Source organism: Numida meleagris, chromosome 4 (assembly GCF_002078875.1).
Source record: "Numida meleagris isolate 19003 breed g44 Domestic line chromosome 4, NumMel1.0, whole genome shotgun sequence".
Classification (NCBI taxonomy): Eukaryota; Metazoa; Chordata; class Aves; order Galliformes; family Numididae; genus Numida; species Numida meleagris.
The window spans coordinates 35,858,379-35,884,559 of NC_034412.1; the positions used below are offsets into that span (position 1 = coordinate 35,858,379).

The 26,181-nt window shown below is 39.9% G+C and overlaps 1 protein-coding gene across 2 annotated transcripts in view; it reads right to left on the minus strand.

Annotated features, from left to right (window-relative positions):
* OTUD4 (OTU deubiquitinase 4) overlaps positions 1-26,049 on the minus strand; it is a 29,965-nt gene extending 3,916 nt beyond the window's left edge. The window contains exons 1-22 of one of the 2 annotated variants that reach the window (XM_021395442.1): positions 25,798-26,048; positions 22,367-22,850; positions 20,807-20,890; positions 17,973-18,023; positions 16,281-16,327; positions 13,568-13,640; positions 12,975-13,056; positions 12,058-12,202; positions 10,229-10,286; positions 9,734-9,848; positions 9,435-9,499; positions 9,249-9,349; positions 8,057-8,181; positions 7,773-7,953; positions 6,516-6,681; positions 5,383-5,497; positions 3,458-3,513; positions 2,826-2,909; positions 2,225-2,363; positions 1,106-1,185; positions 916-1,030; positions 136-176 (exon numbers count right to left, since the gene is read on the minus strand). In XM_021395442.1, coding sequence (XP_021251117.1) covers positions 136-176; positions 916-1,030; positions 1,106-1,185; positions 2,225-2,363; positions 2,826-2,909; positions 3,458-3,513; positions 5,383-5,497; positions 6,516-6,681; positions 7,773-7,953; positions 8,057-8,181; positions 9,249-9,349; positions 9,435-9,499; positions 9,734-9,848; positions 10,229-10,286; positions 12,058-12,202; positions 12,975-13,056; positions 13,568-13,640; positions 16,281-16,327; positions 17,973-18,023; positions 20,807-20,890; positions 22,367-22,531 — 2,088 coding nt within the window. In that variant the 5' untranslated portion in view covers positions 22,532-22,850; positions 25,798-26,048. Of the gene's footprint in view, positions 1-135; positions 177-915; positions 1,186-2,224; positions 2,364-2,825; positions 2,910-3,457; positions 3,514-5,382; positions 5,498-6,515; positions 6,682-7,772; positions 7,954-8,056; positions 8,182-9,248; positions 9,350-9,434; positions 9,500-9,733; positions 9,849-10,228; positions 10,287-12,057; positions 12,203-12,974; positions 13,057-13,567; positions 13,641-16,280; positions 16,328-17,972; positions 18,024-20,806; positions 20,891-22,366; positions 22,851-25,797 lie in introns of both variants that reach the window. The other variant, XM_021395441.1, reaches the window with a different exon arrangement.

Genomic DNA, 26,181 nt, shown 5'->3' on the forward strand with positions numbered 1-26,181 from the left:
AAAAGTATTTCAAATCTAAAGATAAGTTTGAAGTGTGCAGCTGCAGCAACCCATCTTCCACAATGCAATTACCACCAAACATAAGGAAATTTTATGGTATAACAGACACAGAAACATGTAAGTTTGAAGAGTTACCTTTACTCCAAGATTGAAGAAGAATCTAAGAATATTCTTATCTATGAACAGAACAACAGAAAAATCGATGAAAACTTCATCTGATCCAGGAATTAATCCTTACATAAAGTTACACTTCAATAGAGAAACAAAAGTATTAAGTTGTTGCTCGCATGACATTGTTTGATTTATTGGTTTTTCTATTTTGTTTTTGTTTTCTTTTATGAGTTTTTTCATGGGTTTCTTTTGGGCCAGAGTAAAGTAACTGGAACACAACTACAGTTTAAATTTCAGTTTTAGTAGCTTATGGAACTGAAATGTATTTTTTAGAGGAACAGTTCAGTAAATGCATGGCACCATGCAGACAAAGTATGTTCTTTATGAACATATTCCATATTTTAAGTATGCTAAAACCTGCCTTCTCACAGACTAATAGGGAAACGCTGAGCAACTCCCAACATTTTGATTATAGCAGAAAATCCGTTAAGATGCATTACTGTAAAGGAAGAAGTTCTCCAATGAAAATCCTATCAATTCACAAAACCTGGAGCCATGGTGTGTCAAGATAGGAACCATAAAATGATACCAGATTTCTAGGTGTAACCACATAAAATAACTACAACATAAACAATATACATTAAAGACTTATGCAATATTCCCTCCCACCCTTTATATTTGAAAGGGCAAAAATTAGATCTTTGGTCCTATTGTTAGCCTGTATCAAAAGAAGCTGTCTTTTGTTAAAAGAAAGAAAACCTACTGGGAAAAAAGGTATCAAATACAGACCTTCCAGATTCTCACCTTTAGGTAAGTCCTCCCCACTGCTGCACAGGGAGTAAGAGGGCGCAATGGCTCTTTCTCCCTTTTCACTTAAGGGGAATCCAGGATATAGTGGATCCTGATAAGGACTCAGAGTCTGAGGCAAAGGCATTAAAGGCTGGTTAACTGCTTGTATCGACACAGGAACTCCAGCAACTGGAGCAGATGTTACCTGAGCCTGTGATACAATAGAGTCAGGTCCCGTTGCTGGGGCTGGCATCAACGAAGAAGCAGGTATTTGGGCTGGAATACCTAGAGGCAAACACACATTTCTGTACTGATTACACATCAACTATGTCAGATTACAAAAGAAAGACAGAATGAAAGAAACGGAAAAGGTATACAGGAAGGCATAAGTGGAAATTGAGAGGTAAGTTATAAACAAAGGAAGATTTGATTATATGTAGAGAATAGCTTTTTTCAGAAAGAAGTCAAACGGTTTTCTAGAAATAGCCCAACCCTTTCCATATTTACTTTAAAAATATGAATACCAGAAGGAAAGAGAAGGAGGAAAAAAAAGGCAGGAACTGAAGCTTTTATGTGAATTTTTGCAATTCTCATTCAGACTCATCATTTACAGTTAACACGGAAACTGAGCTGAGATTAGCTGGGCTATACAACTCTGTAACAATGTGGTCAAGTATGACAGGGTTATTATGATAACAAACTATCATGTGAACATGCTTTGACAACTCTAAGGCTAGTTTGTGTACAGAAACAATGGTGGGAAAAAATACAGCACCTCTCCTAATGAGCAGTACTGAATTTTATCTAACCTAAGTCCATGTACCACGAAACATGCACAGCACAAGAAAAGGCATTCAACTAGTTTTGCTACAAAGTCTGCTGAGCTTCAAATGGATCTCAGCAGCTCCAGACATACCAGACCCAAGGTGAGTCCTGAGTAAATCAGAAACTTATTACGTGAGACAGAGAACATAAAACACATACCAACTTTCCATATGCTGACTGTATTCTACCTTAAGCAGATGTTAAGAATGAGCCCCCCTCAGAACCCAGAGCTGTCTCACTCAGAGGAAATACAGAGAGCTGAGTATACCTTTCTCTTCCACCTTCAAGTAAGGAATCAAGTGATCTATATATATATATGTCTAATCAAAGATCCACTAGAATTCCCACTAGTTTTCAGCAGCAAGTTATTTACATTCCCATAGGTGACTGCCTATGGGATGTGAAGTTACAAGAAACAAGAATTTCCTGAAGGCATTTTCAATTTAGCAAGACAGTTAAAACTAAGTAGTTTCTGATATAAATTAGTATTTCTCCAAACCTGCTGGTCCGTAGGTTGTTGGCTCACTTGGCCAAGCTGGCACAATGGCTGGTACAGAAGGCACTGTTGGGGGCAAATGCACCTCAGAAAAGACTGGTGATGGTGTTGGAGTTACACGTGGTAAGCATTCTGTCAACTTCTATGAAGACAAAAAGATCACATTAAATTTTTCTAAATCACATTGTTGGTGAGCCCTACCATGTCTGACTACTACAAAAAAAGGCTTCATGATTCAAATACTGTCCAGACTGCCACCAGCATGGTAGCAAAATATCAATTAGCAACAAATCAAGTTGTATACATAAAAGAATTTGAAGTGAAAAGCACGATTAACTTAGAATATATATATATGTATGAAATATCCTCTTTCACAGAAGAGAAAGGATATACTTTTACTTTTCTATCAAGAGCAGTCCTTTCAAGTTCTTTACTTCAGATATAACAGGTTCCTAACTCTACACAGGTAATTCTAGCGTTACCACCATAGAAGTGACTGCATAGTGAAAAGCATTATTACAAAACATACATGGCAGTAGCAAAGCTCTCCTTTGCCTGAAGTCTCCTGTCTGGAAAACTTTGAAATCAAACAAACGTTCCTTACTTGTTCAGCAAGAGCTGGAGAATCTGTTTTAACTTGTTCCAAAGGAGATGTAGCTTTTGGACAGCTCTCATCTTGACTATTCCTCTAAAGCAAAGTTAGAGATAGACAAACACAGCTAGTCTAATAATAAGATTTGTGTTTCAAAAAAGCATTCAAAAATATTAAAGCAGACTACATACAAAGTGGGCTAAGAATCCAATCACTATTATATTAGCGTAACATTTTGCTCATTGAAAGGACAGCAAAGAGTAAAAGCCAACAAGAGCCCACAAATCTTCACTTCAGAGATCATGGTCTGTTAGCGCAGTAGCTATTTGCAAACATCAAATCTTCTACGGTCCCAATGTACTAGAAGTACAGACTGTACTAAGCAATTACAAATCCAGATTTGGAAGAGCTTGATAGCCCAGATGTGGAAACTCAGATTGTTAAGAAAGTCTGTAAGCATCTGTGACAGAGGCTGAGGAAAGCTGATGGCAACACATGCCTCAAATCTTGAAAGTATTTCACTAAAAGCTGTAAAGCAGCAGCAGCAATCACAGCTATAAAGGCAGCTACTGATCTGATAATCATGTATCAGAGAAGCAATAACATTAAAACAAAATAAAATTTGGTCTTGTCTTTGAGATTACCTCAGATGAATTTGGCTCAAGCTTCTGACTTAAGTGGATCTGCCTGGAATTTGACTCTGTAACACCAAGACATAACCTAGTAAATGAACCATGACACCATTTATGGCTATCACAACTTAAGCCAGTTAAAGTTTGTCTTTCCCAAGTTAAACCTTCAAAACAAAACCTACCTCATCACATAATACTTCAGAATTCAATTTTTACTAAATATCAAGTGACCAGTTAGGGCAGTAACGGAACAGCTAGTTTAAATCTGGGGTTTCAGATTTTACAGGAGTTCTTCTTTGTTTTAAAAATCTGTGCTTGTTAACTATTTTAGTGATGCCTGAGGGAAGCAGGAAAGAAAATGAAGCTGTTTTCTCAGTTTAAAGACACATCATTCATCCTCAATCCCTTCTAATGACTTTAATCAAAGTGAATTAAATATTCTCAAATAGTAAGAGAAGACATGAGTTTAGAAGGTTTCACTGATTCAAAAGATCTAGAAAGTTTTCAGACTGATGCAGAAAGTTTAACTCCTTGAGCACCGCCAAATAATTGGTGAGAGGAGAGGCTGCTGAAGAACATCTTGGCATAATCTTCATATGATAAGATCTGTACAGGCTTTTTATGTTCTAGCTTTTGTTCCAGTTGGTTTCACATTGCTTGTCAACTAAATTGATGCACATAACACTAGCTGCTGAATAGATGCATATTTTTTAAAAGCTCTGTGTGCACCATCATTCTAACACCTAGACAAGAGTGTAAATAAAAACAATATTGATTATAATTACAACAAATTCCCTAGTACCAACAGGAATCTCAAATTACTGAGAAGAAACTAATTGTTTATTCCTGTAAAAGTTTTCACCTAGTTCCAGAGGCAATGAATCAAAACCATCACAAAAAAAGAGAAAAGACAACATGCCATACATTTCAACTAAATCCATCAAGAGCATCCTCTACGCAAATGTTCTTTTTGGCATCACAGATGAAACAAGTTTTAAAGTGTTTTTTTAGGAAGGAAAAAACAGGTAACATCAGTCCTTGTTAGACCGTTTGAGAAGGTGGGTGATGTTTTAACAGGAACTAAATGGCACACGTCCCGTAAATACACAACAATGTCTTTTACCAGAGGTAAGGGAACAAAAAAAAAAAAAAAAAAGGCAGGAAGAGAACAGCTTCTAAGAGAAGGCTAGAGTTTGAGTTTTATCTAGTCAGAGAAGAAGAAAAAAGAAAAACAACACAGAAGAAGCTAAGACCAAATTCAGTGTTTAGTCATAGCTAACACTGGCAGGACATCGATATAAAATACCATCGGCTGCATTTTGCAAAGATTGATTAACTACCACCTGGCAGCTATGGCTTTCATCTATTACTGACACATTCCTCCTCCTCACCAAAGAGGAAAAGCTTGGAGTCAATGCAAAGAAGTTAGGGTGTGTTTAAACACTTAAGTGAGGAACCCAAACTAGTTTTGACTGTATGACAGCTCTAACACAAACAGGTTTGGTTTTTTGGTGGGTTTTTTTGGTCACCTCTTCCGCAGTCTTTTCTCCCCTTTCCCTACCATTGTGCGCTAATAATTCATCATATCACATTCATTGTTTTTACTTGCTTTTCTCTTAACTTACTCCAGTTAAGCACTCCTAATATTTCTCCCATTAGCACCTTCTGCTATACTCATAAGCATTTCAATAGTATCTAATTTACTCCAATAATCTAGTTTTTCATTTCCCTAATTCCTCTTGCCATTTACTACAAAAATCCCATCAAGGAGCCTGCTTCTCCCAGCAACATTCACAAACCTTGACCTCAGCTTAGTTGAGAGCTATTACTTATAATAATTTTCTTCTCACTACCTAAACTGATTTAATCTTGAATAAAGTCTGAAACTGGTAATAAACAAAATGAAAACAAGACTTGATCTGAATTTTTTTTTTTACCTTTATCTTTCTGCTCTTCCATCTCTGCTGTCCACTTGCTGTTTCTTTTCTCATTGTTTGAGAACTTTTTTGGATTATCCACAGTCTGTGTAGCAGCCTGACAGACTGACTGATTCTGAAGAAATTGACAAAAGCAGAAATGCAAATACATCTTAGAAGCTTAGCAACGCTTGGCTGTCATCTGATATGACACTATTAGGCCTTCATGACAGGTATATTTATTTCAGCAATACGCAGAAGGAGGCAGGAGAAAAGCAGTCTTCATCAGTATCTGATCCATTTACCCTTTCATTCACTGAATAGTTTTGCTTTAAAAGCATTCATGTAATTAGTTTACACAACAAACTAAAACTGCTTCACTTGAAGAATTTCTACTTTAAACGGTATCCTTTTATCTATGGGATCTGCTTATTCCCTGGATGCATAGGGACTAGCACGCTTTAAAAAAAAAAACATATCAACAGAACAGTCCATTAAATCTAAAGGCTACAATCTGCCCTCAGACACAGACAAATCTAGTAAAGCCATCTGGGTTCCACCACAGAAAAAAAGAGTAAATCTGACACAAAGCACCTGTATTACTGTCACACCAGGCAAGTTCTCAGGCTAAGAAGAAAATTCACCTCTAAATAAAACATTTTTATGTGAACTGAATCAGAAAAAGCCACCTAGAAGTCTGTGACGTCAATTCAAGCTCCACAGTGCCATTTCAATGAGCTTTTTCTCACTATTAAACTGAACTTAAGAGAAAGTTCTGTCCTCGCATTAGATTTGATCCCACTATTTGAAAAAAAGCAATGGGTGAGTAACTATAGGAGAGTGTAAAGCACTCCAAAGACCAGAAGAAAACCAAGACAGAAGCCCATGGCTTCAGAAGTTCCTATTTCTACCATATTTACGTGCCTACAGAACTATCTAAGGTGGATATTAACTATTCACAAAAGAAGCTACTAATCATATGCCTCATAATGAACACATATTGTAGATTTACACATTGCAACATACAAAGTGAGGGTGAAGAAACCACCTTTAACCGTAACACAAGAACAGCAAATCAACAATTACTACTTAACAGCTCATGGACAGGTATGGAGAATGAGTTAATCAATTACAAAAAAAAACAAACCACATACATTGGATAGGGCAGGAAAAGCTTGTTCATCCCTCTGCTGGATCTCATAAAGAGAACGGGATTCTTCTATTGCCTGCTTCTCCCTGCGTTCCTCTGGAGATAGGCCAAAGTAATTACTGTCTCTTCCACCATGGTTAAAATCCTCAGTTCTCTCACGGTCTGCTTTTCTATAAAGAAAAGAATAAAACGGGATCATTGCATCAAAGTATCGAACGCAATACAAATTCATGGTTTAGAAAAGGAGAAAGCATGTCATTACACAGAACTGCGTACGTGATTCTACATATACCAAAACACTTCCTGCCTTCTGCAGTTACCCATATGCAAAAAATTTAAGGAAATACAGGGCGGGTTTTTTTGTGCCTTCTGAGAACTGAGCAACCCCATAAGGGTATATACAGCTGTGCAAGAGAAAAAAAAAAATCAGTAAAGGACATTTCTGTAAATATAGAAGAAAACTCAGTTTTCAACATACGAAGCATCACTTCACAAAATTAACATCACTGGTTCAGCTTTCTAAACTACTTAACTAAGCCTTTCAGGATATTTCTGTATTGGGGTTAAAGGAAGAGGTGCTCAAAACATTGCATGCGACAGTCTCCAAAGACAACCCAGGCACACTTAGTCCAGGAGACGTTACAAAAGAAGGTACAAAAGAGTAACGAAACAGACCATTAAGAGTTTGAGTTGTATATAAAATAAAAGTCTCATATAAGGTAAAAAGAGAGTGGCAACAATGAAAACAAACTCTGCTGCTGCTGCAGGAAAAATCAAAGATCACCACTAACAAATGCAGGAAAACACTGTTCTCATTCATACTTCAAGTGATCACTCATAATACGCAGCAGTCCTCCTTAACAGGCAGAAAAGCTTAGGGAAGATCTTAGCTATGCTCAAGTTCTCCATTCAAAATTACCCTGCCCCAACCAGAAAAAAAGAAATGTCCACCTTCCAAGAAGAAAATACAGTTTCAAGAACAGGGGAAATACAGTTTACTCTTCCAGGGGATATACTGTCATACAAGAAATAAAAAAATGAAAGCAGAAACTCATGATTGCAACAATTTTGAAATAGGTTTGGGAATGGAAAAAATTCTTTTCCTGTGCTTATGCATATTCATAAGGACTCAAAATACTTCCTAGGAATTAAACAGCAACATGTGTCAAAAGAGAATGTCAAAAACACCTGAAGCAGGAACTGGCATTCCAAGAAGTGTAGCTAGAGTTCAAGATGAGGAAAATGTTATCTGTAATTTTACCTGACAGCTTGGGAAGAATTCCTGCCTGAAGCTTTTTGCTCAGTTGAGGTCTGATGAGGTTGAGGCCCAGAACATAGGAACTGATGCTGCCTGGTTCCCACAGTATGCTGAAGTCGAGGAGGTAGTGCTGACTGGGGTTTTATTGACTTGCTCTGATTCTTTGGCCCTCTGCAATCTGCATCTGTGATAAAGAAATCAAAACATAACTCATTTATTATTTTTCATCTCTTTGGGACAAAACATACGACAAAGACTCTGGCAGAGAAAGACAGGTATAGTCCTACCAGGCTGAGCATTCTGCCCCCACGTTGGGAAAAACTTTTTCATCTTCTTCCCTGACACAGTGTTCCAGCCCTCCATAGGAGAGGCCTGTGGAAGAGGTTTAAGGCTCTTCAGTGACACAGAATGCCTACAAAACAAGGAAGGATAGAGGGAAAAGGAAAATATTTAAGACCAGGCTTGGGGATACTACAAGTTTACTAAGAATGGTGAATCTTTCCATTTTTGATAACATCGCATTCAGTGTCCTTACTTCTTTACCATTATACTCAAGCAATATGTAGAACTCTTTCTCTTTTTCAAAATTTCCCCTGCAAGGCAATAAGAATTTAGCCAGCATTCAACAGTATGTACATGTCCTATAGTAGTTTATTTTCTTTTCCCCTGCAGACAGGAAGAACAGCTCAATTCTTGCAAAGTTTTCAGTTTTCTTACAGAAGGAAATTCCATGAGATTAATGGGGTTCTTCTTCCTTCCCTTATTTACCTTGATTGCGTTTCCTGTTCCTGAACGACATAGCTAGACATCACACTTCACTCATTTACTTTTTCCCCCAGAAGAAACACAAAAATTAGAGCAGAGCTCAAAAAGACACCTGAAAACAACAATATAAAGGATAGAACCACACTCCGCCCCTCCCCCCCCAAAAAAAACAAAGAAACAAATAACCATCATCACCAATTTTAAACAGTTTATTAGTCCTGAAATACAGTGAAGAGATTACACTTACCTAAACAGGAATTTGTTTGAAATCAGGTGGAGCTACTCAACCAACAGTGAAGTTAAGCAAATTGATGAGCCTTCTAATATGAAAAGTTTGCGACAAATCTAGCATCTTGGCATTAATCACAACAAGCAACATTATTTAAATAGGAAAGTGATAATCTGTTTAGGATTGGAGCTTCTGCAAGTAATGCTACTAATATATATATGTATATTTTTAAGAAAAAAATACATAATGCTAATATGGTCACTGATTTACTGCACAAGTAATGTACAGAATACAATGCACTAAAGAAAAAAGATTGCAATGACAATTACTGTACAACTCCCCTCATTCTTTTTATTTAACGGATTGTTTCTTAAAAATATTTCAGTAGTGCTGCTTCAAGTAAAGAAGCAGGTGCCCGTGCTAAAACCAACTCTGAACTAAAGTAATGCTTTGGCACTTCTTCCCAAAAGAAATTAAGCACTTACTTGGCTCCAAGCTCTTCTACAAATACAACAACCGGCCCATTCTCAGAGCAAACCTCTTGAATATGGGCATTATAAAATTTCCCATTATGGTCTAAGCGCACCTATGGAAAAATAAATATAAAAATAAATAAAAATTAAGAGCCTAAGATTCAAAGAAGAGAATGAGAGAATACAACTCTTACTTACTTTACATTTATCTCCAACTGAGTATTGCATACCAGCAGCAATAGAAAAATCTTGTTTTTGCTGATCTGTAAATGCATTAGCAGTAACATACTGTTAGTTTAAGAACACTAAAAGAGTGACTTTATTGATACAGTTAAACTAAAAAGCAGTAGTCCAGACCCTAACCTCGATCCACACACTGACACGTAAGAGGAATACCACTGCCTAAAATGAAGCTATCATTTACATCACTGCTCAAAAAGGCTCCGCGTTACATACCAGCTTGCAAAAGATGAAGCTTTAAGTACACAGTTACTTACCCCATTTGGACTGTTGCCAAACATCATATTCAACATTTCTGTAAACTGATGGATTGAGTGATTTGAGAACTTTTTTAGGCAAAAACAGGGTGGCATTTCCATTGCTCTTAAGGTGCTGTATAAAACAGAAAGAAGTGTTGAAGTGGTCAATTAAGCGCAAGTTTACACTTACAGATTTTTAAATCACAGCGTTAAGACTCTGAACTAAAATACAAAAGACCCAAAAATACATAAAACATAGGAAAGCTTTGAAAAATTAATTCAAATGTGTTCTTTTAACCATACCAGAATAAAATTAAGAAATAAACAGCAGTATAAAGGACACTATCCATCTTTTGGCACAATGAAAGCAAGCATTACTTTTCAAAAGACCAAGTAGGTTTTAAAATAGTACACGTTTGTACAAGTAGAAATTCAAGATTACATTGTGAACACTAACAAACAAAACAATTAGAATACAAGTTAACAGGAGAAAAATAAATCTTAAATAAATACCTTGCTGCCAGAAAGAGACTTTAATCCATTTGTGTCACCAGCTGTTGTAGCTTTACTTCTGCGCAAGTACAGAAGGAACAGTGACAGTATATTATTAATAAGGACTAGAAATCCAATAAGAAATGTCTTGGAAGCTGATAAGAATACTGAGGCTACCATTCTCTTCATACTTTTCTGCACTAAACATACCATGCAACGTCTTTGTCTCTTACAATGAAAAAGCTAGGTCAAAAACAAGATCTACATTTCTACACCACATAAGGCTAAAACTAAGATTGCATTTTTAAAGTATAAGTTTTCGGAAGCCTACCTTACACTAAGACACTGAGCTATCAGTTTAAAAAAAAAAAAAAAAGATGAGGGTGGCAAGGGAAAAAAATTCCTCTAAAATGTTGCAGTTACATAAGAAAAGCAGAGCAAAAGAAGCCATCAGAAATAAATAATGTCATAATCTATTCGTTAACCAGGCACTCTAACTTGCTCTGTTTTTCTACCCCTGACATCAATGGAAGTTTTAGGCAACTGTCAGCATTAAATTCTCCCACAACAGAATAGCTGCTTTCATTTAAAAATAACATAACTGAAAAGTTAACATCTATAAAATGAAAAAGAACTTCCAGAAAACTAGGTGAAGAAACAGGATAAAATAAACTTTAAGACAAGCAAAACAAAAAAAAAAACACTTTATAGACAGAGCAAAATGTTTGTAATTGAGGTTAAACAGGTGAAAACTCATACATACTAGGTCTCGCATCAAAGATACCTGATTTAAATCAAAAACATCAAGTGTGATAGTCTTAAGTGAGTATACGACCTTCATTTACACGTGTGCTACAGAGGTTAGCAGCATATTTGCTTATGAATCTCAATGACAGAGGATAATGCCAGCGCACATGAAGTTCAGGAAAGCTCTAAAATTAGAAGGCAATAAGGTTTCCACACTGACATCTAACTACAATAATTGTTCCTCTACACAGAAATACTTTGTATTTTATCTGGAAACATTCTCCGGTTTTACCCCCACCCCAAGAAGAAAGGAAACTAAGGTCTTCCCCAAAACTTGGTATTCTCTCTCTGTTGATTTCCACCAGTGTCACAGAATCACGGGGGTAGGAAGGGACCTCTGGAGATTAACAAGTCTACCCCTCTGCTAAAGCAGATTCCCCACATTACTAGTACGAGAGTGAGGCTACTAATTCTCATGGAGTTTACCGTGCCACACTAACAATTCTCCCACGGGATTCAGGAGGGTGATCGATTGTTTGTGAGGGTGGATAGCGATAGGACAAGGGGGAATGGTTTTAAGCTGAGACAGGGGAGATTTAGGTTAGATATTAGGAGGAAGTTTTTCCACACAGAGTGTGGTGACACACTGGAACAGGTTGCCCAGGGAGGTTGTGGATGCCCCGTCCCTGGAGGCATTCAAGGCCAGGCTGGATGTGGCTCTGGGCAGCCTGGTCTAGTGGTTGGCGACCCTGCACTTGGCAGGGGGGTTGAGACTCGATGATCTTTGAGGTCCTTTTCAACCCAAGCCATTCTATGATTCTATGATTCTTCTGCTTTAAATGGGAAGAAGGACATGTTCCAATGGCAGTATTCCATTACATAACCAGACCTAAAGGTAGACTACAGGAAAAACAGAGGAACTAGGTCCTTAGTTATCGCAAAGATTACATGTGTAATTCTTCCATAGTTCTAACCCTTCCTCTTCGTTTCTCCTCATTAATTCTTAAAGGTTTTCAACCTTGTTAGGTTCTGCTATGTGCAAGAAATTTGTTTAACGTGTATTATCCACATGCACCTTACAGCAAGTTCTAAATCCCATTTACCTGTAGCTGTCATCCTCTGAATCTGAAGCAGAAAATTCACTGCTCCCATTATTTTCCTCTGCCACACCAACAGCACTAAGTTCTGCTATGATTTTCTTTACATCTGTACCAAACACCTTCTCATACAGCAACTCATACAGAAGAGCTAGGGAAGGGGACAAGAAAGTGGTAGAACAAGATCAATGATGAGGCAAACGAAATTTTACACCACCATTGTGGAGACATTTGAAATCAATGAAAACAAGCACCTTGGAATATTAACTGAAACAGTGAAGTCGTTACAAGTCAAAACACCTGTAGCTACTAGTTTAATGTATATGCATTAAGCTGCTAGCAATCAGATCTCCTGACAGGCAAATTGGGCCCTAGTCTTGTCACTCTGCATATAGGCAGAACTTTCATGAAGAATCAGAATCCCTGTAGGCCAAGTGACCCATCAAACCTGGCTGGAACCTCTGGGCATTGCTCCACTCTGGTAAGAGAAACAATAACTCACATAGACAGTTATTTTTTGCATATGCAACTCCCATGATTTCTGTAAAGTTACACATGCAAGGATAATTTTAAAACAAACAACTAGTTCGTTAATGTCATCTGAAATACAAAATTAAAACCCAAATGCTGACCAAAGACAATCCAATACATTAAAAATCAGTACACCAACATTTTCTGTCCATATTAGAGCATCCAGATACAGAGAAGCAGGTAAGTCTTCCCCTCTGGGTAGGTAATTTGCAGTCGTGCCTCAAGAATCACGACACAGGAAGAATCACACAATAACTGACAATTCAAATGGAAAATTAAGCTCCAAGAGAACGATAACAAACCTTCAGAGAGAGCCCTTTCTCCTAACTGAAACCTGGCATTATCATTTGCAGTAAAAATGCGTGCTTTTAGCTAACCAACGTAATACTTACACTGGCACAGAGCAGCCCTTTCTGAATACTCAATGGGATAAACAATATCATAGTGGTTTCCATTTGAGAAGCATAGCAATACCTACAATACAAAAAACCCACATATTTTAGGTTTTGCCTCTCACCTTATTCCTCATATAAACAGTACCTTCAAACTCATACCAATGTGTCTCCTTATATTTCAGGATCTCAAAATAACAATAAAATAATCAAAAAGCTTAGTGGATGTCTTTTAAACAACAACAAAAAAAAAATCGGTCAAGAGTCAAAAAAAATAAGGCCAACATAACTATGAGTCGGCATCAGTTGTAAATTGATTTTCACAGAATGTTAAGCTACTAAGACATGCCGCACACCAAATATGGAGCAGCCATTTAAAATGAGCTACATGTACTGACAGAATAGTTGTCTTAAATAGGTACAAAAGAAGTGGTTCAAACTGAATTTTATCAATATTTGTGTTGAATAATAAAACTGTTATAATAATAATGTAAAATAATAAACCTTATGTTACTAGTTGTTAAGGTAGACTTCATTCAGATTTCACTATACATATATATACACACATATAAAAATAATACTAATATTTTAACCTTATCAGAAAAGCCATTTTCAGTCACGTGTGAAGGAGAAGCATTTGGTTCCCGATATATTATGAAATCTTTCCTGAGGGATGAAAAAAAAGTAATTAAGATTTCACGTAACAACCAATAAAAACAGGAATATTCAAGCCAAGTTAAAAGAATGCCTATAACCACAAAAAATACCTATTAGAAAAGAATACTGAAGATGAGTGGACCTTCCACCAGTTCAAAAAGGACTTCTGTGAAATGTTTTGCTCTCTCAGAAGACATTCGGACAGAAAATATTTCTATTTGACAATTCCAGTATTAGTCTTATACTCCAAGTGAAATTTTTGTGCAATACTACATCTGCTGTGATGCACCACAGCATTCTGTCACAGATATGGGAACCTGTGGTGCACTGTAACAGTTCTTAGCTAACAACATCACAGGAGATATTTAACGTGGATGCAGATAATAATGATTTAAATATGTAACTTCTTAATTTGAGCTATTTCTACTTCTCTCCCAGTGCAAACATTTCAACTTCTTGCTAAACTGTCAATCCCTCCTCGTCTTTTTTCTTTTTTTGAAGTAGCAGTAAAATTTTTATCAGTTCCAACTTAACAGTATTTTCACATACACAGTTTTGACATAAATTCTTTTTTAATTGTTACATTATAAGATGATGTCTGGACTGTTCTTAACATATTTGCATATTCTTCCATTTGCCTTGACTTGGAGTATAGTACACGGTCTCAATAGTCCTCCTATAACCAGTACACTGTGCTGGTGCAGTGCTGGCAAATACTCATCGTGTAGCAGATCAGCCCAGCACACTTCCTCAAAATGGGTTTAGAGAACTTTATTTCTTCCAAATAAGTGTTGGTCCTAAGCAATGACTGCTTTCCGAAGTGAAACAACTGCTTCATTACGCTTAAGATGATTAAAAATATAAATGAGCAGCTGGGCTACAACAATTTAACAAACGTAGAATTTACATTCTGCATTTAGAATTTAAATTCTATATTTTAAATTATTTTTATGGTCTATTTGATTAGAAAGCATAAAACAAAGCGGCTATAAAGCGACAAAGGAAAATTCACAATGGATGCTGACTTGACATGCTCCTTCTTGTTGTTTTTTTTCTAAAAACCAAGAGACTTATCAGTCATTGCTACTTGCTCTTTTGCTATAAATCAGTCAAGATTTAATAATTTTTTCTTTTATCCACAGCCCTCCCTTTGCTCAGCACTCCATCAATTACTTCAACAACATCTTTGCTCACAAAAACTTCAGTTTAATTAGTCTTTCAAAGTGATTATGTACATTCACACGTGCAGCTTTCGGATTCAAAAAAAAAAAACCAGTACACCTTTCTTCAACACATGAAGAGCAGCAATTCTGGGAGGAAAATAATTTCCTAGTTCAGGGAATCACCTGCCTCAGAGAAGCAATTAAAGTTTAGAACACAACCAAACAGTATTGTAACAGATCTGTGGAGGGGAAATGGAACCAAACCTTTTGATACTGCACTTCTACCCTATGCCTGAGAAGTCTGAAACTCTCCGGCTTCTCTACCTGGCGTGGAACAGGAAACTAACGCTTCAGTTTTCCTTCAATCTGCCAGCATGCTGGAAGAGACTCTTTCCCTCTACCTCCATCACCATTTCTCCTTTCCTAGAGCTTATAAACTGCCTTTTCAATGGAAGCCAGTCTTCTCAAAACAAAGTATAGCAGTCACACATCAAATGCAAGCAATGATAGGTTTTTGTGCAATTTCCTGCACTTAGTGCTCAATGAAGTACCTGAAAGTAATATTTAACTAGTTTGTTTCTTTCCTCTTATCAACCACCTCATCAAGAGTCAAAGTACAAAAGAGAGTCATTAATTTACAGTTAGGATTTTGAAATTATGAATTTTCTAACTGGTTTACGAACAGCTGTAAGATGCTGTATATTGCTCACTTCCTTGCACAGAAATTATGAAGAAGTTACAGATATTCAGCATAGTTTTATATAAAAAATAAGCTATTTTGTAAATAAAGGTTTACATGTAAGATTATATTTACTTAAAAATGCATCAGTAAAACTGTTCGTTGCCAAGAGGAGCATTTGTCTAGACACAAACACTAAAACATTTCTTAAGTTTAGCTCGGGCTATGGCTGCCCTATTTTGTCTATAGTGATACAATGGAAAAAGGAGAATTTACACAGAAATGAGAATTAAAGATGCCACAGTAAACTTGGCAGCCTTACCCAGCTTCACAGTAGGGGAGGTACCAGAATCGCTTTCTAACATATAGCCTACAATACTCATTCCACCAATCTACATCTGAGCATTTGAACCAAAGCAATTAAGAAATGGGTGCAGACCACAGCATAGTAACAGGGCTACTATCAAAGCCTCAGTCAGAAATAGGAAGAAACGCTGTTTTAACAGAAAAGATGATATACAAAGTTAACAAAAGTACAAACAGCATGACTCCACCCAAAATTCTGTCACAGAGGTGGCATGGATGATATTAATGCGAACTGTTATTCAAACTCTGGGTTAAATGTCATTTTGAAAGCTCACTTTTCAATTCCTATTTAATACCTTGACAGCTGCAGTTTTCCAAATGTATTTATAATTTTCTGGAGAAGTACAGTGTGACATACAATTCCATCTTTGGTATTCCAGCTGATTAGCTAACAAAACAACTGAACTGACATCAATAAAACATACTTAAAGGTTGTCTTACTTGTACATAAGTGAAAGGGCACTTATTTCTACTTGTCCAACCCATTCCTGTATTGGGGAAAAAACGAGAAAATACAAGAAAATTAAGTTCAGTCAAGCACACAATTATTAAGCCTCTTCACGAGGTAGATAACGAGAAGCAGGTAATTACTGTCAAATATAAATCTATTGACACCGAGCCTGGAGTTCAACCAAAGTAATTTGATTGCATTCAAAGATCTTTTGAAATAACAGCTGTTCCAGTAAGGTTCAGAGATAGAAGCTGGAGTCTTTTTTTCCAAAGTAGAAACTGGTCTGTACATAATGTGAGAACTTAAAACAATGGAAAATGGCATAATTTACCATTTGGTATAGCATATAGCCTCATGATCTGAGTAACAGTGCTATACAATTAAAAATCATTGGAAAGGCAAAGACAAAAGAATAGGTTAAACATTTTTCTCCCTTCCTCCATTCATTTTAAAAGCTGGAAAACAACAAAAAAAAAAGACTCATCTGATCAGCTGTTTTAAATAGGGACACTGTAGCTGCAGGAAAAAAAAACAACATGCTTTTATTTTGGCAGGGACAGGGGTTAATGGAATGCATGTAAATACACTTTGCAAAATCCAGGATGGTCTTATGTTTTCTTTTTATATGTTGTATTAGATAGTTCTCTTTTTTCCTCACGTTATACAAGATGTTATCTCCCTACTAAGAAGATGAATTTTTAAATGAAATTAAAAAATAAAAAAAATTGTTTTTGATTGCATCAGCATTTTTGTAACAGTAACCTGTAACCTGTGCCTATTGTATGTAATATTCCATAAGTGATGAAAAGACAGCTGCTGACATAAGTCTTCAGAGCTTTACTCAAGGCTGTCTTGAAGAAAAAGCTGGTCATGTAGCTTTTTTTTTTTTTGGGGGGGGGGGGGGGAGGAATTTTTAGAGGCTAGAACAATTTGGATACAATTTGCGAAAACAAAATGTTAAAACAGAAACAAAAAAAAATCCCCAAAATATTTTACAATAGAGTATACACATATGTGCATGGGTTGCTCTGAAAGTAGCATCTCTTATTTACTTCCATGGAAACTAGAAGAGGTACAAAGAACACAATAACACTAATAGATAAAGCAAATTCTCAGGTACAAAATACTCCTTTTCAACACAGTCCCCACCATTAGCTATTTTCAACAGTGATGAACAAGAGCCTGCATTCCGCACTTGTAAACATCTGCACCAGTGGAGGTGCCCCACTGACACTGCCACCACTGCTAAAACACATCACCCACTGCCTCACTGTCCTCACATCCACTGTTTGGTCTCCATAAACATTCAGCAAGCATTGACGAATGTCAGTGGGTGCCATTTTACCTGAATGGAGGAATTCAAGGGCAACCCTTTGCTCCAAATTCACTTCCATGCGAGACACCATTTTGTCAGCCTGCCCCTCTGCTGCCTTCTGTCACACAGCAACAACATGTAATGGGATTTGGTGGGAAGGTCCAGCCTCTACTGCCATACAATCAACATCCGCCTCTGACATCATGGGCCAACATAATAACATGGGAGGCACTATTTACAGAGTAGCCTCCATATATTCAAAAAACACAAAATCTCTTAGACTCAGTAAAAAATATTTGCAACAAAGCAATCCAAATTAGCAATCAAGATAAGAACTACTTTCTAGTAAAAGTCAAGTTTACCATACCTGTGGATTTTCCAAACATTTTAAATATTCTTCAAATGGCCCCTCTATGAACTGTATTAAAAAAAAAAAGTTAATTTTAGTAGTGCAGCATATGGATTCCCCCAACCTATGGCCAACTGTACCAATGGTAACATACCACAAGAAACCTACAAGTACCCAGCGCACAAAGCACTCACAATCACATAAAACTATGTAGTAATAAAGGGGGAAAAAAAAGTCAAACATATGCGTCTGCGTCTGGAGATCTCACACAATGGAAACAAACACAAACAAGCAAGAAAGCTCAGCAGCCAAAGAAGAATTCAGTAGAAAAGATGCTGTCAAATCAATGTTTATGTCATGCACAGCATCACAAACCAGAGCACACGTGAGCTTATTTAAGTATCTTGTCGTAAGAAACCGGCAGCAGTTGGACAGAAATGGGGTCGCATTTTCTGCAGCACCTGTACCTTACACAGGCAAATCATCAAGAAGTTTTTCCCTTTTCTGTATCACTTCAAATGAACTACTTTTACTTCCAGTATAAGAATGCAAAAAAAAACAGACAACCCCGTAAGTGATAAACTAAGAATATAATCCCTCAGCTGCACTTAACATACACAGAAAACAAAATTACATTTGTCAACACTATGGAGAGGGATGCTGCAGTAACAGAGACTTGTTAACTTCCACCTTCTAGCCACGCTGGCCAACAGAGGAGCTGTATTTTAAAATTGCTACTGAGAGTCCGTCTGCTCAATTTAGCTAAAATTTAGATCCACGGAGGTTAAAAATAAAGAAGTCGCCCGCATTGTGAACTTAAGATACAGGCAGAATAGCCTCTCTGCTCACAGGGATTAAGAAACAAGGTAATAAGGAAAACAGAATGGAATTATGATACTAAAAGCTCTGCTTTAGCAATTCTGAACCAGACTTGACAGTATGGTTCATAAAAACCATCAAGAAGCCTGGCCAAAATTTTTAATTCAGCTGAAGCAATCAGGTATGAAGTAAAAGATCTGTGAAACAGCAGCATAGATAGTAGTCGTTAGGTGCGTTGAAATAAAATAACGTAAGGTAATGCATAAGGGAAGAAAGGAAGAGCACCAGAAGTTCTGACAGAAGAGGTTTAAAAAAAAAAAACATAGCGAAGAGAATACAGGAGCAATCAAAGACAGACTTCAAGAGAAAATGAGGATGAAATGAAAGACTGAGTACACAGTCACCTGAAACTTTGGTTATAGCAGGACGAATGCAGAAGAGACAGAAAGTGAAGCTGAAATGGTTACAACAGGCAGAGAGAAACTTCACTGAGTAGCACCAATACGTGTCAATAGCACTTAACTACTGAGGCAGAAAATGAGGAAAGAGCCAATAAGATGTAGGGAAAGAGGTAAGTAGAGTGAACAATAATGCCGTTTCATAGACAGAAAACAAAGTATAATAAGAGACATGGGAAGCAAAAGGAGATCAGCGGAGCTGTAGCGAGGTACCTGAGAGAATAAGAACACCAGGAAACAAGAACAGATAAAAAATACCTCAATCTTGTACATGAAACATCTATTTTGAAAAGCACACACTTTTTTTTCCAAAGAAGCTTTTCAGAAGAACCACTGAGGTGGTTAGAGGAGGTCACATCACTTGGGTCAAGTCAGAGGAAAAAACCCAAAACAGAGAGATCTTACACATTAGGGAGACTAAAAGTAGGGAGGAGAAAGACAGAACTGAGGAGGGGAAATGGCATACATTTACAGCCAAGAAGGACTGCATTTCAGAAAACTTCACAATACCACATAAAAACAAGTTTAAGGAAGCAGTTTTGGAACAAAGGGGCTAACTCTGGAAAAAAAGGGATCCCACTGCTGGGAGAAAAAAGAAAAAATGGGAAGAAGGATCCAAGAGTTGTTAAGTCACCAGAGGGACTGGACGTAACCAAATCCAATTGCCCTGGCAAACACAAACAGGTGAGCCAGTACTGCATCCTCTTGGAGAGATTCACTCTAATTTGCTTAAACCTTTCCTGACGATTTCCACAACACTAACAGCAATCAGTTAATTTGAGTACAGGGTATTTTGTCAGAAATTACAGCATATATGCACGCTGATTTCCTCAGTGAGACGATGTGTATCAAAGATTGCCTTTTGATTGGTGCCCGGGTAATTTTTAACAGAGAAAAAGAGGTGCAAGTAATAATCCTCCAGTAAGAAACATATACTCCTCACATATTTCCAGGATAGCCATGAGAGGAGTATAAGTCAGATCGTGTTACACTAAAACAAAAGAACGATAATAAATTATGGCGCTTCTTTTTGTAAGAAGAACTAAAAATAGATTTTATAATTGTAAAGTTGATGACACTGGCCACATATAAACCAATATCAAAATGTTATTTTATATCCATGGTTGATGGAGAATTTTGTTACAGATGTTTAGGAAAGGGGTGGGGGAATCACTGTGGCAACGTGTAATAAATTGCAGACTCGGAAACAAAATCCACTAACCTCATCAGACAAATTGCTCGTATATGGTAAAAGCAATTAATAAGAATATTTTGTGATTTTTATTAGGTTTAAAGAGCTTTATTTTGTTTTGTTTTTTTAAATGATCACAGGTTCCCGCTCTTCCCCAACTCACATCTGCCCAGTCTAAGCAGTACACAGGTCTTTCTCCAGGCTTCTGAAAATGAGTTACTACCACATACGTGTCAATTAAACAGAGGGCACTCATTCTAAAAAAAAAAATCAACTAGTATATAGCTACAATCAATACTCTCAAACAGAACATAGTTTAGAAAAGAAAAAAGAATAAAGACAGATTTTTACTAAATGCTCACAAAGAAAACAAAAATACTTACTGCTTCAAACTTCTCCCTATGTTTCCGAAGATAGTCTACACAAGCCATCCTAACATCAATATGCCGAGACTGAGAGTGTAACACCTACCAAGGGGAGAAATCAAAGAAAGTGAGACCAGTACTTATGACTTTTGATAACTGCTCATAAATAATTAGTGACTGTATTCTAAATACGGGCGTAGAGATATTCTAGTTTTAGTTTTAAGAATATTTCAGATGCTTAGACATTCACTAACAACATCTTTTACCTCAACTACGCATCCAAAATTAAGTAACTGCAGAATTCACACATTCACTAACCTGAAATATCTGACTCTATGTTCTAATTCTCTTTCATTAAGTGAAAGGAGTAGCATTTGTTGTCATCCTTCAACTGAAGCAAGGAATTCAATTAGTTAAACCCAGCTACAGCAGGCATGGATGAAGAACTCAGCTACCAACAAGCATTTGTTAGGAAATCCAACAAAACGTAACATACCTCAGGGTCACTTCCCCTTGATTTAAGAGGCTTAGTTCTGCTGCCCAACCACTGATTTGGAAGGCAGGAACTCACATCCCAGTGACACCTACACTCTACCTCCTGTTCCAGTCTCTACTGGAGAAACGTTACTTTCACTGTAGATTCAGATTTATGCTAACGCAATTTTGTCCCCATCTCCGCTACAATGCAAGGAAGTTCTAGTTGATTTAAACTGTGGTCTCTCTTGCAATCCATACACGCTACCCTAAAGGCATTTCCAGATTCACATCTGTTCAACTATTCTGCAGGAAGACAAGAGACACTGGGCCAAAATTAGGAATAAACATTATTAACTCACTCTGAATTAGAGATCCCCCATTTAACAAAATAAGAATCAAACGTTACAAATTTAACTAGTTTTTTTTTTTAAAAAAAAAAAGTTCTATATATACACTGGAGTGTGGAAGAAACCTTTTACATACAGCAACAAAAAAGAACAGAATATCAATACATTTTCATTGACTATTCCCTTGAAACAGAAGAAACTCTTCCTTCAAAGCAAGCGTTTGCCCAAACTCAAAATTTCAGTGGGAAAAATATTCAGGCGAAAAAAAACCAAAACAATAATAATTTTTTTAAAAAGTGAACTGTGTATAATTAGCACAGGCATTTAGGCTTCTCTCCAGAGCAAAGCACCAGAGCTCCCACTGCTGTTTGTTTGTATTTAAGACAAGATGACGCTGTCACTTTTTTTCTTTAACAGTAACACGAAACGGGGGGAAGGGAACGCAACAGGAAGAAGCGAAGCTAAATTACAGGGCTTTTAAACTCCTTCCACTCAGTTCATTTTCCTGCAGACTCAACACAAGGCAGCTGCACCCAAACGCTGCGATCTGACAAATGCTCCGAGGCAGCAGTAAGAGGTCAAAGCTTACAGGGTAACACGTGCTGTGCACACACCAAACTTCTCTCTCTCCACCTCCTCACTTCCCTCCCCCCAAGATAGCAGTATTTTTTTCCCTCGGCACATAACCTACGCTTGTTCGTATTTTAGCAAACGCAGGTTCACGTGCAATAGCTTTCTTTAAGCAACTAGTTACCTGCTCGGCCACGGCCCTGAAGAGACACGATCCATCCTTGGCAACCTTCTTCCTGTACAAGCCCTGAGATCGCAAGTAGCAGTCCATGGAAGCGGCCGCGGGAGAGTCCGTGCCGCCGGCGCAGCGGCTCTGCTCGCCGCCGCCGGGCTTACCCGCCGCCTCCATGTTTAGTGGTGCGCGCCGCGGGGACAGCCTGCGCCCCTCCTAGCCCCACATGGCAGCCCGAGCGCCGCGGAAGGGCAGCAGCGGCAAGCAGGGCCCAGGAGCGCCGGCGTGCCGGCACCCGAAGGAGCAGCGGCGAGAGGAAGCGCAGCCGCCGGCCCCACGTTAGCAACCCGCATGTGGGAGCCGCGGAGAGAAACGGGAAAGTTTTACAGCGGGGGCGGGTCGCGGGCCGCGGGCACAACGCAGCGCCGGGATCCCGGTCCGGCTTCTCCCAGCGCGGCGATTCCGGGCGGTCCCGCGGATCCGGAGCGCAACCGGCCTGCAGGGCGGAAAACAAAAGAGAAAGGACATGTGCGAGGAGGGAAGGCGGAGGAGGGGGGCGGGAGGGAGCGCAGCCCGGAGTTTATTTTCACTTTCAGCCCGGGCGCTGCTGGGAGCGGTAGTCTCGGAGGAGGAGCGGGCGCAGCCCGGCCCGCACCTCGCCGCCGCTCCCCGGGGGCTCAGCCGGCACCCGGCCGGGTCCCCTCCCCTCCCACCCGCGGCTGCGTGCGTTTTTCCAGCAGACGACGACGGGAAGATAATTGTTTGAAACCCAGACACGTGCGAGAAAGATAGTAAAACTGGTATAGTAAAACAAACAAACAAACCCCCACCTTAATTAAAAAGGGAAAAGACTAAAAAGCTACTTCTGATCAATGCTTTCAGCACACTCACGCCGCTCCTCTGCATATTGCTGTTAACAGTAAGGAGCAGCTAACACTTATTACAATGGCAGGACCACATTTTGCCCAGCCCTACAAACAAATTTTGGTGCACAGCATCTGACACAAAAAGAAGCTTCCCAAACACATGAGGATCCTTTATTTTTCACACCGCTGGTGTAACTTCCCTCAAGGGAAATCTTGGCACCAGTGAGCAAGCGTGAGCAATTTCTCTTTAGCTTAAATGAACGAACTTTGAGGCAAGAAAGTGGTGAATACAGAAGGGATGAACACTTCGGTTGTTACTTTCAGCCAAAAGAAATAGGGCCAGGGAGGGCCACGACTTGAGCTGAGAACTGAGTACAGCAATAACTGATCGGATTAACAGAAGCTATGAGCCTGGCTGAGTCAGGAATAAACTCTGTAGCAGCTCCATATAAGCAGCATCCAACTTCCTTACTGGCAAAACTGGGCTTCTGTGAGGAGGAGGAGCTAGAAAAGAAATCTCCGTAGAGGAGGAGAATAGAAACTGCTAGTACAAGTACAGCCCTATGACACCTGCAGGACACAAAACCATCCAGAAAGCCCTAGACAGGCTCAAGCAGTGGGCACAGGCAAACTTCATGAGGTTCAACAAATCCAAGCGCAAGGTATTGCATCTGGGTGGAAGCAACCCCACTGTCAATACAAGCTGTAAGACAAAAGGACTGAACAAAGCCCTGCCAAGATGGACCTGGGGGTACTGAGGGATGTCAAGCTGAAAGGGAGCCAGCAACATGCCCTCACAGCTTAGAAAGCCAACCGTATCCTGCGCTGTATCAAAAGAAGCGTGGCCAGCAGGTTGAAGGAGATGATCCTGCCCCTCTGCTCTGTGCTGGCGAGGCCGCACCTAGAGTACTGCATCCAGATGTGGAGTCTTCAGTACAGGAGAGATGTGGACCTATTGCAGAATGTCCAGAAGAGGGCCACAAAAGCAATCCAAGGGATGTCACACGTTCCCCACAAGGACAGGCTGAGAGAGTTGGGGCTGTTCAGCCTGGAGAAGAGAAGGCTCCAGGGAGACCTGAGAGCGGCCTTTCAATATCTAAATGGGTGCTATAAGAAAGAAGGGGACAGACTATTTAGGAAGGTCTATTTCAATAGGACAAGGGGAAATGGTTTCAAACTAAAAGAGAGGACATTTAGATTGGACATAAGGAAGAGGCTTTTTACAATAAGGGTAGTGAAACACTGGAACAGATTGCCCAGAGAGGTGGTGGATGCCCCATCCCTGGAGACATTCAAGGTCAGGCAGGACAGGTCTCTGAACAACCTGATCTGGCTGTGGATGTCCCTGCTCACTGCGGAAGAGTTGGACTAGATGACCTTTAAAGGTCCCTTCCAACTCAAACAAGTATATGATTCTATGAGCCCAGAGATGCGAGGCCTGAGATGGGGAGCATGAGGTTTATGTGCTGGAGGGAGCCCTAACTCCTCACCACAAAGTGGGAAAGGCCACCTCATAGAAGTGAGCAGCAAACAGCAGCTATCACCGGCTCCACTGCCACATCCACTTCACAAACTAAAACTAGCAGATTCCTGCATGCTAGAGTTTGTTCTTACGAGGAGACAAGTGATTTGACAAGATCCTTCTGAGGTCAAGCAGGTTAGTGTCCAGTTACAGAGTTTCTGAAGAATATTCAATTTTTCCTCATACAGAATGTCACATTTAGCATCAGAACTATGTGCTAACATGTTCACAAGTTTTTCTTCCCTAGTATTTGAGCTTCTAACACTGTGACTGTCAGGGCCCACCAGAGGAATGGCAGATACCCTCCACCACACCTGTAAACACAAGGCCACCCCACATGTGACAGAATAGAACATGGTTTCGATAAGAAAGTGCAGAAAAAAAAAATCAGACAATTCACATCATGTAATGGTTAGTCCCCAGGAAGCCTGCTCTCCTTGTGACTGACTGCTGAGGACAAGCAGCAGTACTGACCCACAGACCTCCCCCCCCCCCATACTGCTATACGAGAAAGAGCCTGCTTCTAGAAAGGTGAGGTTCCCACTGAGGGACTTCAGCGATTTGTAAGGCATACAGAGAAACACATCCACCAAAAGACAGCTGAAGTCCCTCAGCATTCAAGTATGAGCTTCATCAAGAATAGTCCAACTACAACTCATTGGTCGTTACAGACATCATAATTACCGAGTAATGGCACTAACGCATCCAACTCGCACTCGTACCGCAGCCCCAGCGCCCACACAAGAATCAGCTCAGGAAGCTGACTCAAGCTACAAAACTTAATGTTTCGAACCAGGCCGGGTTTTGTGACTCGATTCGCCGCTTGCACACCCCCACCCTGCGCTGGGGCCTTGCTCGCACCGCTCCCCGCGCTGCCGCCGAGATGCGAGGCCCGCTCCCGCATCGGCCCGGGGCCGGCCTCCCTCCGCGCGCCCCCCGCGTACCGCCGAAGGGCGCCGAGGCAGCCCTCAGCCTGCAGACTTCCCGCCCTGAGGCGCGCTCAACACGCGGCCGGGCTCGGGGCCCGCGGCCTCCTCCGGCTGCCCAGCGCTTACCGATGAAGCGGTGGTCGCGCTGCCCCCTCCTCGGCCCGCTTCTCTCCCCCGGGCAGCGGCTGAGAAGCGCCGGTGCCGCCCCCTCCTGGCCCCGCGGCGGCGGAGCGGGCACTTCAATCTCCCGCGGCAGCGGCGTCGCTGCCCGATGATGCGACCGCTGCCAGCCCCGTCCCGGCCTCACCCTCTCGCCTCCACCGCCTCTCATCACTCCTCGCCGCACGCGCGTGCCCGCCCACCCCGCTCGTCCTTTCCTCCCCTCCCCGCAGCGCCGTTGGTTCGCCCCATCGGCCGCACCTGCGCGAGTGGCTGCGGCTCGTACCATTGGCCGCGTAGGGGAGAGAGGAGGCGGCCGGCAAGAAGGCCTCTCAGGCGCCGGGGGGGGGG